This window comes from Heteronotia binoei, chromosome 4, assembly GCF_032191835.1.
Source record: "Heteronotia binoei isolate CCM8104 ecotype False Entrance Well chromosome 4, APGP_CSIRO_Hbin_v1, whole genome shotgun sequence".
Taxonomy (NCBI): domain Eukaryota; kingdom Metazoa; phylum Chordata; class Lepidosauria; order Squamata; family Gekkonidae; genus Heteronotia; species Heteronotia binoei.
The window spans coordinates 180,565,405-180,585,898 of record NC_083226.1 but is presented as its reverse complement, the minus strand read 5'-3'; the positions used below and the strand labels follow the sequence as shown (position 1 = coordinate 180,585,898).

Below are 20,494 nucleotides of genomic sequence, written 5' to 3'. Positions count from 1 at the left end.
TTGTGAGTTTCCTGCATTGTGCAGGAGGTTGGAGTAGATGACCCTGGAAGTCCCTCCCAACGCTGTGATTCTACGAAAGGTCTGACCCGAACGGTGCTGACCCACCTCCGTCCCTGAGCTCTAGTTCGAGGCTGCCTGCCGCTTCTCTGTGTGAAGTGTCTGTGATTTCCCTCTGGCCAGACGTTCGACAAGCAGGGGTTCCACACCGGCACTCCGCCTCCGTTCAACCTGCCCTCGGCCCTGAACTCCACGGGGCCCCTGAACCCTGGTGCTGCCGCCGGCTACGCCCCAGCTCCGTTCCTCCACATCCTGCCTGCCCACCAGCAGCCTCACTCCCAGATGCTGCACCATCATCTTCAGCAGGACGGGCAGGTGAGTGGGGGGGGGGGGGGCGGGGGAGAGAGCCACAGCCATCCTCCGCAGCCCCCTTCCCCCTTGGGAGTAAACGGAGAGACATGCTCTGCTTTCAGCTTGCTGATAGCGGGAGGGGGGCGGTCACACATGTAGTGGCCTTGTACTAAATCCAACTGGTCCATTGAGGCCAGTATTGTCTACTTAGATTGGCAGCGGCTCTCCAGGGTCTTTTACGTAACCTACTGCACAAGTGAGGCCATGTTGGATCAGGCCAATGGCCCATCCAGTCATGAGAACATAAGAGAAGCCATGTTGGATCAGGACAACTGCCCCGTCCAGTCCAACACACTGTGGCACACAGTGGCCAAAAAAACTCCAGGGGCCATCAAGAGGTCCATCGGTGGGGCCAGGACACTAGTAGCCCCCCCACTGCTGCCCCCCAAGCACCACGAATACAGAGCATCACTTGCCCCAGACATAAGAACATAAGAGAAGCCCTGTTGGACCAGGCCAGTGGCCCATCCAGTCCAACACTCTGCGTCACACAGTGGCCAAAACCCCCCCAGGGGCCATCAGGAAGTCCACCAGTGAGACCAGGACACTAGAAGCCCTCCCACTGTCCCTCCCCCAAGCACCAAGAATACAGAGCATCACAGCCCCAGACATAAGAACATAAGAGAATCCCTGTTGGATCAGGCCAATGGCCTCTCCAGTCCAACACTCTGTGTCACATAAGAACAGAAGAGAAGCCCTGTTGGATCAGCCAATGGCCCATCCAGTCCAACACTCTGTGTCACATAAGAACAGACGAGAAGCCCTGTTGGATCAGCCAATGGCCCATCTAGTCCAACACTCGGTGTCACATAAGAACATAAGAGAAGCCCTGTTGGATCAGGCCAATGGCCCATCTAGTCCAACACTCTGTGTCACATAAGAACATAAGAGAAGCCCTGTTGGATCAGCCAATGGCCCATCCAGTCTAACACTCTGTGTCACACAGTGGCCAAAGAAACCCAGGCGCCATCAGGAAGTTCACCAGTGGGGCCAGGACACCCAGAGCCCTCCCACTGTGACCCCCAAGTACCAAGAAGACAGAGCATCACTGCCCCAGACATAAGAACAGAAGAGAACCCATGTTGGATCAGGCCAGTGGCCCATCCAGTCAAACACTCTGTGTCACACAGTGGCCAAAGAAACCCAGGTGCCATCAGGAGGTCCACCAGTGAGGCCAGGACACTAGAAGCCCTCCCACTGTTGCTCCCCCCCCCAAAAAAGCTCCAAGAATACAGAGAATCACTGCCCTGGACAGAGAGTTCCATCTATACCCTGGTCCAACACTCTGTGTCACACAGCAGAGCTACTGAGCCAAGCCTCTCGTCCTTCTATTGGCTGAGGCTCCTCAGAGCAAGAGCTGTCGGTTATCAGAGACTGTTGGTTAAATAAACAAAATATTGCAAGAGTGCTAAATGTTTTAAGCATTTTAAGTTGTTTTCTTTAAAATCGTGTTTGTGTCCTTTATAAAGTTTATCTCTCCGCTACCTGGCATGACGTTTTATGACATGCACGGCCCCAGCGCAACATGGTCTCAATCGTGTCAGATCCGGCCCGCCTAACGAATGCATTTGAGGCTCCTGTTTTAGACTCTGGCTAGGAAGGGGATTGCCTCATCCAAGAGCATTTGCAAGCCTGCACCGCTGAGATTGTCTCTGGCGTGTCTCAGAAACGTTGTGGGTGGGTTGGAAAGCGGGGTTGGAGTGGAGTGCTCAAGAGCCAGCGAGGGAGGGAATGGGGTGAACGTAAGAAGCCCTCCCACTATTGCCCCTCCCAAGCACCAAGAATGCAGAGCATCACTGCCCTAGACAGAGAGTTCCATCTATACCCTGTGGCTAAGAGCCACTGATGGACCTCTGCTTCGTATGTTTATCCAATCCCCTCTTGAAGCTGGCTATGCTTGTAGCCGCCACCACCTCCTGCGGCAGTGAATCCCACGTGTTAAACATCCTTTGGGTGAAGAGGGACTTCCTTTTATCCGTTCTAACCCAACTGCTCAGCAATTTCATTGAATGCCCACAAATTCTCATATTGTTTGGTGTAGTGGTTAAGTGTGCGGACTCTTATCTGGGAGAACCGGGTTTGATTCCCCACCCCTCCACTTGCACCTGCTGGAATGGCCTTGGGTCAGCCATAGCTCTGGCAGAAGTTGTCCTTGAAAGGGCAGCTGCTGAGAGTGCCCTCTCAGCCCCACCCACCTCACAGGGTGTCTGTTGTGGGGGAGGAAGGGAAAGTAGATTGTGAGCCGCTCTGAGACTCGAGTGGAGGGTGGGATATAAATCCAGTGTCCAATGTCTTCAATATTGTGAGAAAGGGAGAAAAGTACTTCTTTCCCTACCTTCTCTATCCCAGGCATAATCTTGTATTCTTACATATAATGCTACTTGCCTGGACCCTTTTTAGTTGGAGATACTGGGGATTGAACCTGGGACCTTCCGCTTACCAAGCAGATGCTCTGTCACTGAGCCACAGCCCCATTCATGGCTCTCCAGGGTCTCAAGCTGAGGTTATTCACACCTACTTGCCTGGACCCTTCTTAGTTGGAGGTACTGGGGATTGAACCTGGGACCTTCTGCTTACCAAGCAGATGCTCTACCACTGAGCCACAGCCCCATTCATGGCTCTCCAGGGTCTCGAGGTTTTTCACACCTACTTGCCTGGACCCTTTTTTTGGAGATGCCGGGGATTGAACCTGGGACCTTCTGCTTCCCAAGCAGATGCTCTACCACTGAGCCACAGCCCCATCCATGGCTCTCCTGGGTCTCCAGCTGAGGTTTTTCACGCCTCTTTGCCTGGACCCTTTTTAGTGGGAGATGCCGGGGATTGAACCTGGGACCTTCTGCTTATGAGGCAGATGCTCTACCACTGAGTTACCATCCCTGCAACCTGGGACCTTCTGTGCAGTGGGAGATGGTCGGGCCAGTTGGCAGGACTAACAGGTGCAGCCCCTTTCTGACCCGCTCCGTTTTCTCTTCCCAGGGTGGATCCGGCCAGCGCAGCCAGCCGAATACCTTGCAGCAGAAGCCTCAGGCCTCCAAAGCCGCCTATGGAGCTTCTCCGTACTGGTCAAACTAACCCTGAAGGGGGAAAGAAGGCAGAGAGTAGCAGCCAACACCCATCCATGGACTCCCCCGCCGTGCCCGAAGACGCCCCGCAAAGGAGGCTGGGTGGGCGGGGGTCGCGGGAGCTCGGGCGGAGGGAGAGGGGGAGTAGCAGCCGCTCCTTCCCATTTGCACGAGAGAAGACTCTTTTGCCTGCTTCCTCTGTGATTTGCCCCCTGGTATGTAATATATTTAATGTATGTATTTGTAAATGTAATAGAGCCAAATGGTGGTTTCTGCATATTTTTTGGAAGCCTGTTTCTTTTCATTCGGGGGAACACCACCTCTCACGCTTCCTTTAGAGAGCCAGTTTGGTGTAGTGGTTAAGTGTGCAGACTGTTATTTGGGAGAACCAGTTTGGTGTAGTGGTTAAGTGTGCGGACTCTAATCTGGGAGAACCGGGTTTGATTCCACACTCCTCCACCTGCAGCTTCCAGAATGGCCTTGGGTTAGCCATAGCTCTTGCAGAGGTTGTCCTTGAAAGGGCCATTTCTGTCAGTTCTCTCAGCCCCACCCACCTCATGGCCTTGAGTCAGCCATAGCTCTGTCAGATGTTGTCCTTGAAAGGGCAGCTGCTGTGAGAGCCCTCTTAGCCCCACCCACCTCACAGGGCGTCTGTTGTGGGCGAGGAAGGGAAAGGAGATTGTGAGCCGCTCTGAGACTCTTCGGAGTGGAGGGTGGAATATAAATCCAGTATCATCGTCGTCTTCCGGGCAGACAGGATGTTCAAAAGTTAATTTAGTGGGCCTAAAAGATGGCCAAGGGATGGATTTCAAGGCAATTCTTGGCGCAGTGCAGAGGCTGAGAGCAGTGGACTAGGTTTGATTCCCCACTGCTTCGCATGGCCTGCTGCGTGACCTTGGGCCAGAACACTCTCAGCCCCACTGCCCTCACAAGGCCCCAGTTGTGGGGAGAGGAAGAGAAAGGCGTTTGGAAGTTGCTTTGAGACTCTTGAGGGTTGAGAAAAGCAGGTATAAAAACCGACTCATCTTCTCAGGCCAGGGGCAGGCCCACCAGAATGATGGTTGTCTCTTCAGTTCTTACACGTTGCTTTGTTTAAAAGATGATAATATTGGATTTATATCCCGTCCTCCACTCCAAATCTCAAGAGTCTCAGAGTGACTAACAATCTCCTCTACCTTTCCCCACAACAGACACCCTGGGAGGCAGGTGGAGCTGAAAGAGCTCTGACAGAAGCTGCCCTTTCAAGGAGAGCACTGTGAGAGCTATGGCTGACCTAAGGCCATTCCAGCAGCTGCAAGGGAAGGAGCGGTTCTCCCAGCTAAGAGTCTGGGCACTTAACCACTACACCAAACTGGCCCTGTCCACACACCCCCCCATCTCTTCTGGAGGCTTCAGGAGTCAGGCACGGCCTCATTGTGAGGGGCCCCAATGGCCATTTTTAAAATCAAGACTTAGAAAAGCAACCCTGCAAATTCACCTACAACCACGGAGTTATTCAGTGTAACCCAAGGGTGGCAAAACTGCGGCTCAGGAGCCACACGTGGCACTGCCACACGTATTGTGCGGCCCTCAAAGCCCCCACCAGCTCGCTTGGAAACGGCATCTCTCCCTTTTAATCACTTCTCAAAGCCTCCACCAGCCCGTGGCCTAGATAAGGAATTCAGAGTTGCTTCATTTCTACCTCTCCCTCCATCGCCTTCCTTCCTTCCTTGCTGTCTTGTGGCTCTCAAACATCTCACATTTATTCTGTGTGGTTCTTAAATTAAAGCAAGCTTGGCCCACCCCTGGTGTAACTTAAAATTGTAAGGGCTCAGCGGCACATTTTTCAAAAAGATGCTGCTGCAGAAGCCCCGCCCTGCCGCTCCCCAGAATCCCAAGGTAATGTCACCCTTCCCTCCGCAGCCACCGTCTTTCTCCCGTCCTGGACAGAACTGGAGGCGGCAAGCAAGGAGAACGGCCGTCCCTTCGCTCTGAACTCCACCAACACTGGGAGTCTCCGAGTAGTTCCTTTTCAGCCCTCACTTCCCGTAATAAAATCCTGAGCCTATCAAAAGCCGTGGGGCTCAAAAGGCCTTTAACAAAAAGACTTTGCCTCACACGGTCACCTGCAACAGGTGTTTCGTGTGTGTGTGGTACCTGTGTGCATTTTCAGGTCCTTTCCACAGTTCTGGCTAAAGCCCGACGTTTATTGGTGCAGAGTGGTAAAGCTGCAGTCCAAGCTCTGCTCACGACCCGAGTTCGATCCCGGCGGAAGCTGGTTCAGGTAGCCAGCTTGAAGTTGACTCGGTCTTCCATCCTTCCGAGGTCGGTAAAAGGAGTGCCCAGCTTACGGGGGGGGGGGGGGGGCAAAGCATAGATGGCTGGGGAAGGCAATGGCAAACCGTCCCGTAAAAACTTGTGATGTGATGTCACCCCAGAGTCGGAAACGACTGGTGCTTGCGCAGGGGACTACTTTACTTTCTCCTCTTCTCTGCGTGAGAACAGAGGGCCTAGGGAAGGTTAGTGGACACCCCTGTGCTCTTTCTTCTGCCCCTACCGACATCGTTGTTCTGGTATGTCTGAAGCCCCAGACCTCACATGACTTTACTGTGTCCCTACTGCTCCCAGGAGGGGCAGAAAGTGTGAGATGTCCACTGTTTTGAACCCCTGAAGCTGCCTTAAATGAAGAATTGCAGACTTATACTTCACCTTTCTCTCTGAATCAGAGAGGCTCACAATCTCCTATATCTTTTCCCCGCACAACAGACACCCTGTGAGGTGGGTGGGGCTGAGAGGGCTCTCCCAGCAGCTGCCCTTTCAAGGACAGAGACTCAGAGTGGCTTACAATCTCCTATATCTTCTCCCCGCACAACAGACACCCTGTGAGGTGGGTGGAGCTGAGAGGGCTCTCACAGCAGCTGCCCTTTCAAGGACAGAGACTCAGAGTGGCTTACAATCTCCTATATCTTCTCCCCGCACAACAGACACCCTGTGAGGTGGGTGGGGCTGAGAGGGCTCTCCCAGCAGCTGCCCTTTCAAGGACAGAGACTCAGAGTGGCTTACAATCTCCTATATCTTCTCCCCGCACAACAGACACCCTGTGAGGTGGGTGGAGCTGAGAGGGCTCTCCCAGCAGCTGCCCTTTCAAGGACAGAGACTCAGAGCGGCTTACAATCTCCTATATCTTCTCCCCCCACAACAGACATCCTATGAGGTGGGTAGGGCTGAGAGGGCTCTCCCAGCAGCTGCCCTTTCAAGGACAGAGACTCAGAGTGGCTTACAATCGCCTATATCTTTTCCCCCCACAACAGACACCCTGTGAGGTGGGTGGGGCTGAGAGGGCTCTCCCAGCAGCTGCCCTTTCAAGGACAGAGATTCAGAGCGGCTTACAATCTCCTATATCTTCCCCCACAACAGACATCCTATGAGGTGGGTAGGGCTGAGAGGGCTCTCCCAGCAGCTGCCCTTTCAAGGACAGAGACTCAGAGTGGCTTACAATCGCCTATATCTTTTCCCCCCACAACAGACACCCTGTGAGGTGGGTGGGGCTGAGAGGGCTCTCCCAGCAGCTGCCCTTTCAAGAACCGAGACTCAGAGCGGCTTACAATCTCCTATATCTTCTCCCCCCACAACAGACACCCTGTGAGATGGGTGGGGCTGAGAGGGCTCTCCCAGCAGCTGCCCTTTCAAGGACAGAGACTCAGAGTGGCTTACAATCGCCTATATCTTTTCCCCCCACAACAGACACCCTGTGAGGTGGGTGGGGCTGAGAGGGCTCTCCCAGCAGCTGCCCTTTCAAGGACAGAGACTCAGAGCGGCTTACAATCTCCTATATCTTCTCCCCCCACAACAGACACCCTGTGAGGTGGGTGGGGCTGAGAGGGCTCTCCCAGCAGCTGCCCTTTCAAGGACAACCTCTGCCAGAGCTATGGCTGACCCAAGACCTCTCCAGCAGGTGCAAGTGGAGGAGTGGGGAATGAGGTCCGATCCCTGGTCCATCCAGGCCAGAGTTGTCTACTCAGGCTGGCCGCAGCTCTCCAAGGTCTCCTTTTAGCTGGAGATGTCAGGGGTTGAAGCAGGGACCTTCCGCATGCCAAGCAGACGATCTGCCACTAAGCCATCGTCTCCTGGGTCCCTCCAACGTCCCTGGTGTTGCAACGTGGCACAGTGGGGGGAGTGGCCTCCTGCCGACCTATCCATAAAGGACCAATCCTCTAGAGCAGGGGTAGGGAACGTTGGCTCTCCAGATGTTTTTTTGCCTACAGCTTCCATCAGCCCCAGTCATTGGCCATGCTGGCCCGGGCTGATGGAAGTTGTAGGCAAAAAACATCTGGAGAGCCAATGTTCCCTACCCCTGCTCTAGAAGAAAAGAGAGAGATGGTGTGGATGTGCAAGGCATTTTTTACTGTCAAGTGGCAACAGCTCACTTAAGGTAACCCTGTGACGCTTTCAAGGTAAGAGGCTTTCAGAGGCGGCTTGCCATTATCTGTCTCTGCACAGCAGCCCACTTCCCTTGTGGTTCCCTGTCCAGATACTAACCAAGGGTTTGACTCTTGACATCCTACACTCCAGAAATCTCGTTGGGCTCTGACGTGCTTCTGGACTTGAATCTCGTTCTTCTGCTACAGTCCAACATGGCTACCTTCTGAAACAAAGAGGACATACGAACACAAGAGAAGCCATGTTGGATCAGGCCAATGGCCCATCCAGTCCAACACTCTGTGTCACACAGTGGCCAAAAAAACCAGGTGCCATCAGGAGGTCCACCAATGGGGCCAGGACACCAGAAGTCTTTCCACAGTTGCCCCCCCCCCCCCAAGCACCAAGAAAACAGCATCTCTGCCCCAGACAGAGTTCCATCTATACCCTGTGGCTGATAGCCACTGATGGACCTCTGCTTCGTACGCTTATCCAATCTCCTCTTGAAGCTGTCTACGCTTGTAGCTGCCACCACCTCCTGTGGCAGTGAATTCTATAACTAATTGTGAGAGGCAAGGTGGAGGAAGAAATGTCTCTAGTTCTTGTGTTTCCAGTACTCCAGGTGTAAGGTTATAACTACTAAGCTGGTGGTTTCCATACATAGTTTTTTTAAAAAAAAGAACAGCAGAGACAAAGAAGCCAGAGTGTAGGAGTTCATGGGAAAAACTTAATAAAAATATGCTTTGAACGCCTTCTAGACTTCGGTGCAAATCACAGCAGGTTTCGGAAAGGCAACTACCAACCCAGGTGTCCTTTATTTCACATTTTATTAGTAGACAGATGTGCAGAAAAAAAACCCAAAACTAAATTATCAAAGGGGGGGAGGAGGGAGACAACACAAAAACCCACAGTTAATCTGGTCTGATAACTCATAACAACCAAAGGGGGGGGGAGGGGGAGAACCAGAAACTTCCAGGATTTCAGCTCAGAAAAAAAAGAAAAAGAAAATATGAAGAGAATTCTAGTGTTCCCTGCTGGTTTCAGAATGGCTGAGAACTGCATCTAAGCTTCTTTGCTTTTCAATCGGGAAAAAAGTAAACACAAATTACCTAGGACGGGCCAGGGAAGGTTTCGGACAGAACCAGGCTATGGCTTGGCTCTAGTAAACATTTTATTTTGTCCTCATAATCTCTTAAAACAGCTCCGATAGTTGCATCTCGGTTCGATTTCGAGAACGGGGAAACCAGCGAGTGGAGAAGTCACGACAGTGTAATGTGGGGGGGAGCGCATATCAGCCTGTCTAGGTGGGGAGAGCAGAACTGTTGGAACACCAGTCCCACCCCCACCCCCCCAAAAAAAACTGTTATGGTGCAGGGACGACAGAGGTATAACGACGCATCTCACACCACCAAGCTTGCGAATACAAGTCACTGGAGCGTATACAGTGAAAACGGTCAAAAGTACAAGGGAGAAACGGCTGAAAGATGCAGTATCCTCATTTCAGGCCGAGCCGGAAGCCCCCCCTCCCCCGGAGTCACAGCCCAGTCAAGCACCGAGGAGGGCCTGCGGATGAAAAGTTCTCTCCCCCCCACCCCAGTCCCCCCACCTTAGGAGAGACTCGGCCAGGGCAGACTCCTCAAAAGTGGCCAAGAACGGTCAACGGCTTTTATGCGAGCGAATGTTCGGCACAAAACAGAATTCGCAGCAACTTTTCCCGGGTGAAACGAAGTCACCCGGTGGGAGACGGCAGCGTTTCTGCCTTTGGGAGCGACAAATGAGAGGGTTTTAGCAGCCCTTGAAAGCTCTCCACATAGGGCACACGGGGCACTGCTCGCAACGAAGCGGCCAAGCAGAGGGCTGTTCCGCGGCCCGGTCTCTCCTCCGCTCCAGCAGGGCCGGATGTTAAAATAAACACATCAAATAGATGCAAAGCTGGGGCGAGGTGGGGGAGAGGTCAAAGAAACTTGCTCCATTTGGAATCCTTGCCACTTGCTTGCCCTGCGGGGATTTCCACAGCCCACCTCTCCCTCCTGAACCTCAGGGTCACTCTACACCCCAGCCAGCTCCCTGGCCTACGAGTGGCCTGCCGTTCCCAAAGACAAGGTGCCAATTCTGCCCCAGCGGAGCACAATACAGAGGTTACTATGCAAGACAGCAGCTGACGCTCCCCCCCCCCCAAGGGACAGAGGTACGTGTGCCTTTGGAGAACACCTCCCCAGGATTTGGAGACTCGGAGCCTTCGCACTTTGCAACTGAGGGAGCGGAGAGCACTGCTGCAGCACCAGAAAGGTGGGCCCTGCTTTCTCCTCCTAACAGCAACGGAAGGGCTTGGGGATGGGGGGGGGAGGAATAAGACGACAAGGGGCAAAGTGTTAATCCTAAGAGTCCCGTTTCCCGTTCCTCCACGAAGCAGAACTGAAAAATGGAATACTGGACCTTTCGGCACCAAGCCGCGCCGAGTCCAACACACTCGAGCTTTCGCACTCTTCCCAAGACCAAAAAAAAAAAGAGAGAGAGAGAAGGAAAGAAAAGCTCGAAGAACCAGGACCGCCAGCACGAGGCTCAACAAGGGCAGAGGCTGGCGATGTCAGCAGAGCGGCTCAACCTCGGCGGTCCACTTCCGACCCGCGCCCGTTTCAAACGTGGCGTGTGGGGAGCGCCCCTCCCCCTCCCCCACGGCCTCCGGCGTTCAATACATTTAAAACATCTTGATGCAAGACTGTGTTTAATTCGAGAAGCTAAACACAGAGCGAACCCGGTTGGGTTGCCAACGCTCCTGGAGGGGAGAGGGGAAATGGGGGTGGGGCGGGAGGGACGAAGCATCTTTTCTTTCGGGGGGGGGGGAGAAAAACCAGAACGCAGTGACGGAGGGGAGGGGGAGATGCCAGAATTGAGACGTTCAAGTGGAGGGCTCTCTCACTAAAAGGTCCACATGTGAAAGAGCGGGGGGGGGGGGGGGGAAGGGAAGGGAAAGAAAAGACCGAGATCCATAAAACAGGAGAAAAGAAGGAGACGCAGGTTTGGTTGGTATTTTTCCCCATCCCACCCCCCATGTATATATATATATAATTTTTTTTTTTTTTTTGCTGAACTGTCATTCGGTTCCTGCCGCTCTCCCCTCTGGCCAAAGCGGTGGAGCAGTACAGGGGCCGGAGGGGGCAGGTCACGACTCCTCGTTGCCGGAATCGTCGTCGTCGTAGCAATCGGCGTCTTCCTCCTCCTCCTCGTCTTCGTCGTCGATGTCGTCGTCGTACAAGTCGTCGTAAAGCAAATCTGAGCTGTTGTCACTGGAAGGCACTTTAGTTTTGATGCAATACTCCGCCAGCGTGGTGGGAACCTTCACACCGTCCTTTTCGGCCTCGGCCTTGGTCGCCTGGACTTGCTTCCTGGCAGGGGGAGGGAAAAAAGAGAGGGTCCCTCACTGGCGGGGGGCTTCGTTTCCACACAGAGATGGACACAGTGCCGGCAGGCAAGCATCTCCAGAGAAAGAGCAACTGTGTGGGAGGAGGTGCACAGACTTCTTTGCAGCCCCTCGAGGGGTTATAGAATCATAGTGTTGGAAGGGACCTCCAGGGTCATCTAGTCCAACCCCCTGCACAAGGCAGGATACTCACAAACACCTCCCCCTAAATTCACAGGATCCTCATGGCCATCTAGCCTCTATTTAAAAGCTTCCAAGGAAGGAGAGCCCACCACCTCCCGAGGAGGAAGCCTGTTCCACTGAGAAACTGCTGTAACAGTCAGGAAGTTCTTCCTAATGTAGAGTCGGAAACTCTTTTGATTTAATTTCAACCCGTTGGTTCTGGTCCTGCCTTCTGGGGCCACAGAAAACAATCCCACACCATCCTCTACAGGACAGCCCTTCAAGTACTTGAAGATGGTGATCCTATCACCTCTCAGCCGCCTCCTCTCCAGGCTAAACATCCCCAGCTCCTTCAACCTTTCCTCATAGGACTTGGTCTACAGACCCCTCACCATCTTCGTCGCCCTCCTCTAGACCCATTCCAGCTTGTCTATATCCTTCTTCAAATGTGGTGCCCAAAACTGGACACAATACTCCAGGTGAGGTCTTACCAGAGCAGAATACCATCGCTTCACGTGATCTGGACACTAGACTTCTGTTGCTGCAGCCCAAAATTGCATTTGCCCTTTTAGCCGCCACATCATACTGGTGACTCATGCTCAGCGTGTGGTCCACTAAGACCCCTAGGTCCTTTTCGCACTAACTACCGCCAAGACAAGTCTCTCCCATCCTATAACCATGCGTTGGATTATGTCCACTGCCCCGTCTCACGGCAGCTAGCACGGCCTTCGAGTTCAACGATACCTGTTTGATTCACTGGGGCAGACCTTCCTCTTTTTAAAAGAAGTGGCTTTATTTATTTATTTATTTATTTTTGCTTCCTTGACTTGCGTTGTTAACCATGCAGGTCTTCTTTGAGACTTACAACGAGAGAGGTCGCTTGGTGAAATGAACGACGTTAACCCGAAGGTCACTGTGACCAAAATTACTGTGAAATTGAATTGGATTTATTACAACAAGGACGGGCAAAACACAAACATCGATACACATTAAAAAAAAAAAATCATTCAATCCATAAAAACTGTTCCGTCCTTCGTAAGCTTGTGCACTGAAATTATGTCTTCATTGATGTTAGGAAACTTTTATAATCCCATGCCTGAGGAAATCCCAGAAACTGGAAGTGGAATGCCAGCTGTCCTGTCGCACATTTTTTTTGTGGGATTTATGAAATTGGGATGAGAACTACAAGCCCTGATTTGACTGAAATCTACATGATTACTATGAACGGAGTTTCCCAGGATTGGAACTGAGTTTTTATGGCTTGAATGATTATTTATGTGTATTGAGGTTTGTAGTTTGCCTGTCCTTATTGTAATTTTGGTTACAGGAGCCTTCAGGTTAACGTTGCTAACTCCTTTTAGACTTGGCAGTGCCTCTCCTAACTTAGGGGATGCATTCCATCTGAATTAGTGTGGTTTTAAAGAGCTTCCAAGCATCCTCTACGGATTTGACTCTCCTGTATTTCCCTTTCAGTTTCGTTGTTATTCCCCTCATTTTTGCAAAGTTCCCTCTTCTGAAGTCAAATGTGACAGTTTTGGACTTTAGGGGTAACTGTCCATTGACCCGAATGCTGGACTTAATACCATTAGGGTTTGTAGAATCTTTCGGGCTCAAGTGCCGTGTTCTACTGGAGAAAGTTTTCCTTCCAGACGTTTCGTTCTCAGCTGCGGAGAACATCCTCAGTGGCGTTGCAGCCGGAGCAGGCGCTCTGACCTTCTAGGCTGCTGTGCATTGAGTGGGGCCAGGGCTGCTGGAGAGCTGCTAAGAACGAAACGTCTGGAAGGAAAACTTTCTCCAGTAGAACACGGCACTTGAGCCCGAAAGATTCCACAAACCCTAATGATGTTACCAGCCGTGAAAACCTGAAATCTTTGAGGACTTAATACCGTTGTGGTCGCTGTTTCCAATTTGTGCAACAAGCTCTACATCTCTCACCAGGTCTTGAGACCCGCCCAGAACCAAGTCCAAGGTCACGACCCTTCTGGTTGGTTCTGTGACCAACCGTTCCAGGGCACAATCATTTATGACGTTTAAAAATCTTATTTCTACCGCATGACTTGAGCATGGGTTTACCCAGTCAAAGTCTCCCAGGATAATAACAATATATTTTTTTATTTTATCAGATTTATACCCCGCCCTCCCCTGACGGACTCAGGGCAGCTAACGACAACAGATTAAATCACATAAAACATTAAAAAACAAAATACACAATAAAGTCCTTCACACAGTTTACAATCATTAAACCAAGATGTGTGTTTCTGATTACCTCTGATGTTCTTGGTTCAGTTATAATAATTCAGTGGGATTATCGGTGCCGTGGAGTAATAGCTACCTTTCTTCAACCGTTAAAAGAGAGTTTAAATCATTCGGTCTTACAGGCCTTATCTGCTTCAGTCACCTCCTTTCCTTCTTTCTCCAACTCAAGATCAGCCATAAGGACTTAAATCAGGTGGGTGATAAGATGCCCCCACATTTAAGTGCCCCTCAGGGCTTGGTGTTTCCACCTCCATGGCTTCTGTTGGGGAGTTCATCCCATAATGTTTTCTAACTTACTTGAGTTTATACCCTCTTTTATGTACAACCACGGCCTTTTTTTGTAGCAGGAACTCCTTTGCATATTAGGCCACACACCCCTCCGATCCTCCAGGAGCTTACAGGGCCTACTGTAAACTCCAGGAGGACTGGCTACATCAGGAGTGGCTGGCATAATATGCAAAAAAAGCCCTGACAGGAACTTCTTTGCATATTAGGCCACACACTCCTGATGTAGCCAATCCTCCTGGAGCTTACAGCAGGCCCTGTAAGAAGAGCCCTGTAAGGAATTCTAGCAGGACCTCCTTTGCCTATTAGGCCACACACCCCTGATGTAGCCAATCCTCCTGAAGCTTACAGCAGGCCCTGTAAGAAGAGCCCTGTAAGGAATTCTAGCAGGACCTCCTTTGCCTATTAGGCCACACACCCCTGATGTAGCCAGTCCTGCTGGAGCTGACAGTAGGCCCTGTGAGAAGAGCCCTGTAAGGAATTCTAGCAGGACCTCCTTTGCCTATTAGGCCACACCCCCTGATGTAGCCAGTCCTCCTGGAGCTTACAGTAGGCCCTGTGAGAAGAGCCCTGTAAGGAATTCTAGCAGGACCTCCTTTGCCTATTAGGCCACACCACCTGATGTAGCCAGTCCTCCAGGAGCTTACAGTAGGCCCTGTGAGAAGAGCCCTGTAAGGAATTCTAGCAGGACCTCCTTTGCCTATTAGGCCACACTCCCCTGATGTAGCCAATCCTCCTGGAGCTTACAGTAGGCCCTGTATGAAGAGCCCTGTAAGCCCTTGGAGGATCAGCTACATCAGCGGGTGTGGCCTAATATACAAAGGAGTTCCTGCTACAAAAAAATCCCCGTGTACAACACAACCAACCCATCCGTTCCTATCCTGCCTATAGAGCTTATGCTCAGCACATGGCTACAGTTTGGCTTGCAAGCCAGCTCTGACCCACAGCCCCAGGTGGAGGAAAAGCCAGCCTAGCTTCTCCCAGACTTACCGAATGATCTCAGCGTATTCTTTGTCTTTCCCTTTGCTGTCCCTCCATTTCCTGAACATGACTGAAGCGTCCACGTTCGCCGGAGAGAAGGTGTTGGGTTCGTTAAGCAGAGAGATTACGCTCAGTAGAATAGTCCTGGGGGGGGGGAAGGGGCAGGAGGAGAGGAGAATCGAGACTGTGGTGGCTGCAGAGTCAGTAGCGGGTCACGCAGCGCCTGCCTTCTTCCCTCCCTCTTCTTGAGACTCTCAAACACCTGATGCCCACGTCTTGCAGCTCTCAGACGTCTGACGTTTATTCTATGGGGCTCTCACGTTAAAAAAACTTCGGCCACCCGGGGACTAGAGCGGCTTGTGGTCATCCCCCCACCCCCCCTCCTTGCGTAAGGCCTGGCGCAGTCAAACTCCTGGGCAACGGCAGCTCTGAGCCCTGCACCACCACAGGCTTGGGAGCAAACCTGGATTCAGGGACTTAAAAGGTCAGCCAATGCTGGAGAAGAGGAGAACAACATCGGCTGCTTTGTTATTCCTGTGGGGGAAGAAGGTGGGCCTTACAGTAAGCAAATGCATATATATATATTTAAACTGGGGAGTCCGGTGGTGCCGTTGTTTCATTTGCAGGTTGGAAAAACCAGCGGTCGTTTCATAGAAAAATAGGTGGAGCTCATTAGCATAACTCATTAGCATATGACCAAGGGTCGTTTTGTAGAAAAATAGGCGGTGGAGCTCAACCAGGGATTGCTATGCAGCTGCACCTCCTATTCAATGGACAAGGCAGGTGGGGAGGAAGAGGGGGAACTCTTAGAAAGGTTCAGGAGCTGCGCTCCTGTGAGCTCCTGCTGAATCCGAGGCCTGCATATGACGCCCCCTCACCAGCCAAAAGCAAGAAAAGGGAGCCCCGGGAGAGCGAGGCCTGCTTGGCCTGGCTAGAGATTCAGCCAGCCCATGCAGGCCTCGCTTGCCTGGGGTTCTCCTGCCCCTCCCCCAGTCAAAAGGCCAGCAAGCCACCCACCGCCCAAGATCACATAAGAAGTGGAGAAAGGGTGGTGTGGGCTTCTCCAGGGGTTAATGAGGGCTGCTGGGGGTGTGGCAGAGCTCCTGGTGGCTGGCTGGCTGGCTGCCCGCTCTCCTAATCCAGGGCTTGTTATGCAGCTGCATCTACTATTCAGTGGACAAGGTAGGTGGGGAAAAGGAGAGGAAACCCTCAGAAAGGTTCAGGAGCTGTGCTCCTGTGAGCTCCTGCTGAATCTGAGGTCTGGGAGCAACTGTGGGCATAGGCAGAGAATAGGGGACCTGCCCCGCCCCACGCACACAGAGGATCCCGGCACAGAGACCATCTTACCTGACATTCTGGGTTGGGTTCCACCGTTCAGATGGCAGCTCTCCACTTTGAGGGTCATCTACAGGTGGGTGAAGGATTGAAATACATACATCTCCATTCTAATGAGAAAAGAAAACCAAGACAGACGGGGGAGTGGTGTCAAGTTGTGTAGAAACACACACGTCTGCTACCCAGCACAGCACCTGGAGATTCGAGTGACCCCCCTGGACATACGGAAGGTGGCTGCCACCATCCCCCCCCCCAGCCTCTTTCCCACCCCCAGGCCCTAGTAGGCTCTTCTCTACACTTGAGCCCAGGGGCACCTGAGAGTCCAACAAGATTTGGGGTGGGTGGGCAATGAGCTTCTGAAAGCTCATTACTCACCCCCCACCCCAATCTTGATGGACACTAAGGTGCTAATGATCTCGATTCTCACTCTTCTATTGCAAACCAACACAGCTACACTTTGAATCTTTCCCATACTAAGAACATCAGAAGAGCCCTGCTGGATCAGACCAGTGAGGGTCCATTTAGTCCAGTATCCTGTCTCATACAGGGCCAACCAGTTGCCCTGGAAAGCCAACAACAGGGCACAGAGGCCTTAAAAAGAATATAAGAAGAGCTCTGCTGGATCAGACCAGTGAGGGTCCATCTAGTCCAGCCTTCTGTCTCACACAGGAGCCAGCCAGTTCCTCTGGAGGAACAACAACAGGGCAGAGAGGCTGAAGTCTTTTCCTGAGAAGAACATCAGAAGAGCCCTGCTGGATCAGACCAGCGAAGGTCCATCTAGCCCAGCCTCCTGTCTCACACAGTGGCCAACCAGTTCCTTTGGAGGGCCAACAAGAGGGCAGAGAGGCCAAGGCCTCCCCTGAGAAGAACCTCAGAAGAACCCTGCTGGATAAGACCAGCAAAGGTCCGTCTGGCCCATCATCCTGTCCCACACAGGGGTCAGCCAGTTCCTCTAGAGAACCAACAACAGGGCAGAGAGACTGAGGCCTTCCCCTGAGAAGAACATCAGAAGAGCCCTGCTGGATCAGACCAGCGAAGGTCCATCTAGCCCAGCCTCCTGTCTCACACAGTGGCCAACCAGTTCCTTTGGAGGGCCAACAAGAGGGCAGAAAGGCCAAGGCCTCCCCTGAGAAGAACCTCAGAAGAACCCTGCTGGATAAGACCAGCAAAGGTCCGTCTGGCCCATCATCCTGTCCCACACAGGGGTCAGCCAGTTCCTCTAGAGAACCAACAACAGGGCAGAGAGGCTGAGGCCTTCCCCTGAGAAGAACATCAGAAGAGCCCTGCTGGGTCAGACCAGTGAGGATCCATCTAGTCCAGCCTCCTGTCTCACACAGTGGCCAGCCAGTTCCTCTGGAGGGCCAACAACAGGGCAGAGAGGCCGAGGCCTTCCCCTGAGAAGAACATCAGAAGAGCCCTGCTGGGTCAGACCAGGGAGGGTCCATCTAGTCCAGCCTCCTGTCTCACACAGGGGCCAGCCAGTTCCTCTGGAGGGCCAACAACAGGGCAGAGAGGCCGAGGCCTTCCCCTGAGAAGAACATCAGAAGAGCCCTGCTGGGTCAGACCAGGGAGGGTCCATCTAGTCCAGCCTCCTGTCTCACACAGGGGCCAGCCAGTTCCTCTGGAGGGCCAACAACAGGGCAGAGAGGCCGAGGCCTTCCCCTGAGAAGAACATCAGAAGAGCCCTGCTGGATCAGACCAGTGAGGGTCCATCTAGTCCAGCTTCCTGTCTCACACAGGGGCCAGCCAGTTCCTCTGGAGGGCCAGCAACAGGGCAGAGAGGCCGAGGTCTTCCCCTGAGAAGAACATCAGAAGAGCCCTGCTGGGTCAGACCAGCAAGGGTCCTTCTAGTCCAGCCTCCTGTCTCACACAGGGGCCAGCCAGTTCCTCTGGAGGGCCAACAACAGGGCAGAGAGGCCGAGGTCTTCCCCTGAGAAGAACATCAGAAGAGCCCTGCTGGGTCAGACCAGCAAGGGTCCTTCTAGTCCAGCCTCCTGTCTCACACAGGGGCCAGCCTGTTCCTCTGGAGGGCCAGCAACAGGGCAGAGAGGCCGAGGCCTTCCCCTGAGAAGAACATCAGAAGAGCCCTGCTGGGTCAGACCAGGGAGGGTCCATCTAGTCCAGCCTCCTGTCCCACACAGGGGTCAGCCAGTTCCTCTAGAGAACCAACAACAGGGCAGAGAGACTGAGGCCTTCCCCTGAGAAGAACATCAGAAGAGCCCTGCTGGATCAGACCAGCGAAGGTCCATCTAGCCCAGCCTCCTGTCTCACACAGTGGCCAACCAGTTCCTTTGGAGGGCCAACAAGAGGGCAGAAAGGCCAAGGCCTCCCCTGAGAAGAACCTCAGAAGAACCCTGCTGGATAAGACCAGCAAAGGTCCGTCTGGCCCATCATCCTGTCCCACACAGGGGTCAGCCAGTTCCTCTAGAGAACCAACAACAGGGCAGAGAGGCTGAGGCCTTCCCCTGAGAAGAACATCAGAAGAGCCCTGCTGGGTCAGACCAGTGAGGATCCATCTAGTCCAGCCTCCTGTCTCACACAGTGGCCAGCCAGTTCCTCTGGAGGGCCAACAACAGGGCAGAGAGGCCGAGGCCTTCCCCTGAGAAGAACATCAGAAGAGCCCTGCTGGGTCAGACCAGGGAGGGTCCATCTAGTCCAGCCTCCTGTCTCACACAGGGGCCAGCCAGTTCCTCTGGAGGGCCAACAACAGGGCAGAGAGGCCGAGGCCTTCCCCTGAGAAGAACATCAGAAGAGCCCTGCTGGGTCAGACCAGGGAGGGTCCATCTAGTCCAGCCTCCTGTCTCACACAGGGGCCAGCCAGTTCCTCTGGAGGGCCAACAACAGGGCAGAGAGGCCGAGGCCTTCCCCTGAGAAGAACATCAGAAGAGCCCTGCTGGATCAGACCAGTGAGGGTCCATCTAGTCCAGCTTCCTGTCTCACACAGGGGCCAGCCAGTTCCTCTGGAGGGCCAGCAACAGGGCAGAGAGGCCGAGGTCTTCCCCTGAGAAGAACATCAGAAGAGCCCTGCTGGGTCAGACCAGCAAGGGTCCTTCTAGTCCAGCCTCCTGTCTCACACAGGGGCCAGCCAGTTCCTCTGGAGGGCCAACAACAGGGCAGAGAGGCCGAGGTCTTCCCCTGAGAAGAACATCAGAAGAGCCCTGCTGGGTCAGACCAGCAAGGGTCCTTCTAGTCCAGCCTCCTGTCTCACACAGGGGCCAGCCTGTTCCTCTGGAGGGCCAGCAACAGGGCAGAGAGGCCGAGGCCTTCCCCTGAGAAGAACATCAGAAGAGCCCTGCTGGGTCAGACCAGGGAGGGTCCATCTAGTCCAGCCTCCTGTCTCACACAGGGGCCAGCCTGTTCCTCTGGAGGGCCAACAACAGGGCACAGAGCCAAAGTCCTTCCCCTGATGCTGGCTTCCGGCACTGAGATTCAGAGGATTGGTGCCTCTGAATGCGGCAGTTCCCCTCGGCCACCATGGCTAGCAGCTATTGGTAGACTTCTCCTCCATGAATCCCCTCTGAAAGCTGCTTATTTCATCACCTGCGGCCATCATGACATTCCTTAGTTTTAATCACTCTCTGTGCCAAGTGGTACTAAACGTGTCTGACCACCGAAGGGGAGAAAAACACAGGAGACTTCCGGTTTGCATCTCGGGAGCCAAACCCACACATTCAGCCTCTGTGATTCCCACGGCCTTTGTGCATAGCGGAGTGCGGGGGGGGGGGGGGGGGCTGGAGGAGCACTGAGATACCGCAGAATCCCCAGCAGGGGGAGCCAGAGTGCTTAGAGAAAAGAAAAAGAGGAAATTGTCATTTGGGCTTTCTCTGCCCAGAAGCCTCCAAGGAAACAAAAGAGAATCTCCCCCTTTTGTTCCAGGATGAGTTTGTGGGATTCCAGAGGGAATCTGGTTCCTGGGCTATTTATTATTATTATCTATTAAGTTAATTAATGCACCATCCCGGCTCACGCCACGCTCTGGGCAATTTACAACAAAGAAAAAAGAAGATATTGGATTTATATCCCGCCCTCCACTCTGAAGAGTCTCAGAGTGGCTCACAATCTCCTTTCCCTTCCTCCCCCACAACAGACACCCTGTGAGGTAGATGAAGATATTGGATTTATATCCCGCCCTCCACTCCGAAGAGTCTCAGAGCGGCTCACAAGCTCCTTTCCCTTCCTCCCCCAA

At 53.1% G+C, this 20,494-nt stretch overlaps 2 protein-coding genes across 2 annotated transcripts in view; one reads left to right on the top strand and one right to left on the bottom strand.

Annotated features, from left to right (window-relative positions):
- UBAP2 (ubiquitin associated protein 2) overlaps positions 1-3,747 on the top strand; it is a 201,304-nt gene extending 197,557 nt beyond the window's left edge. The window contains exons 27-28 of the mRNA XM_060236247.1: positions 181-372; positions 3,385-3,747. Of these exons, the coding sequence (XP_060092230.1) occupies positions 181-372; positions 3,385-3,480 (288 nt within the window). The 3' untranslated portion in view covers positions 3,481-3,747. The remainder of the gene's footprint in view (positions 1-180; positions 373-3,384) is intronic.
- Positions 3,748-10,576: 6,829 nt separating this feature from the next.
- Positions 10,577-20,494, bottom strand: part of UBE2R2 (ubiquitin conjugating enzyme E2 R2) — a 103,328-nt gene continuing 93,410 nt past the window's right edge. Inside the window, exons 3-5 of the mRNA XM_060236243.1 lie at positions 16,321-16,418; positions 14,983-15,117; positions 10,577-11,254 (exon numbers count right to left, since the gene is read on the bottom strand). Coding sequence (XP_060092226.1) covers positions 11,032-11,254; positions 14,983-15,117; positions 16,321-16,418 — 456 coding nt within the window. The 3' untranslated portion in view covers positions 10,577-11,031. The remainder of the gene's footprint in view (positions 11,255-14,982; positions 15,118-16,320; positions 16,419-20,494) is intronic.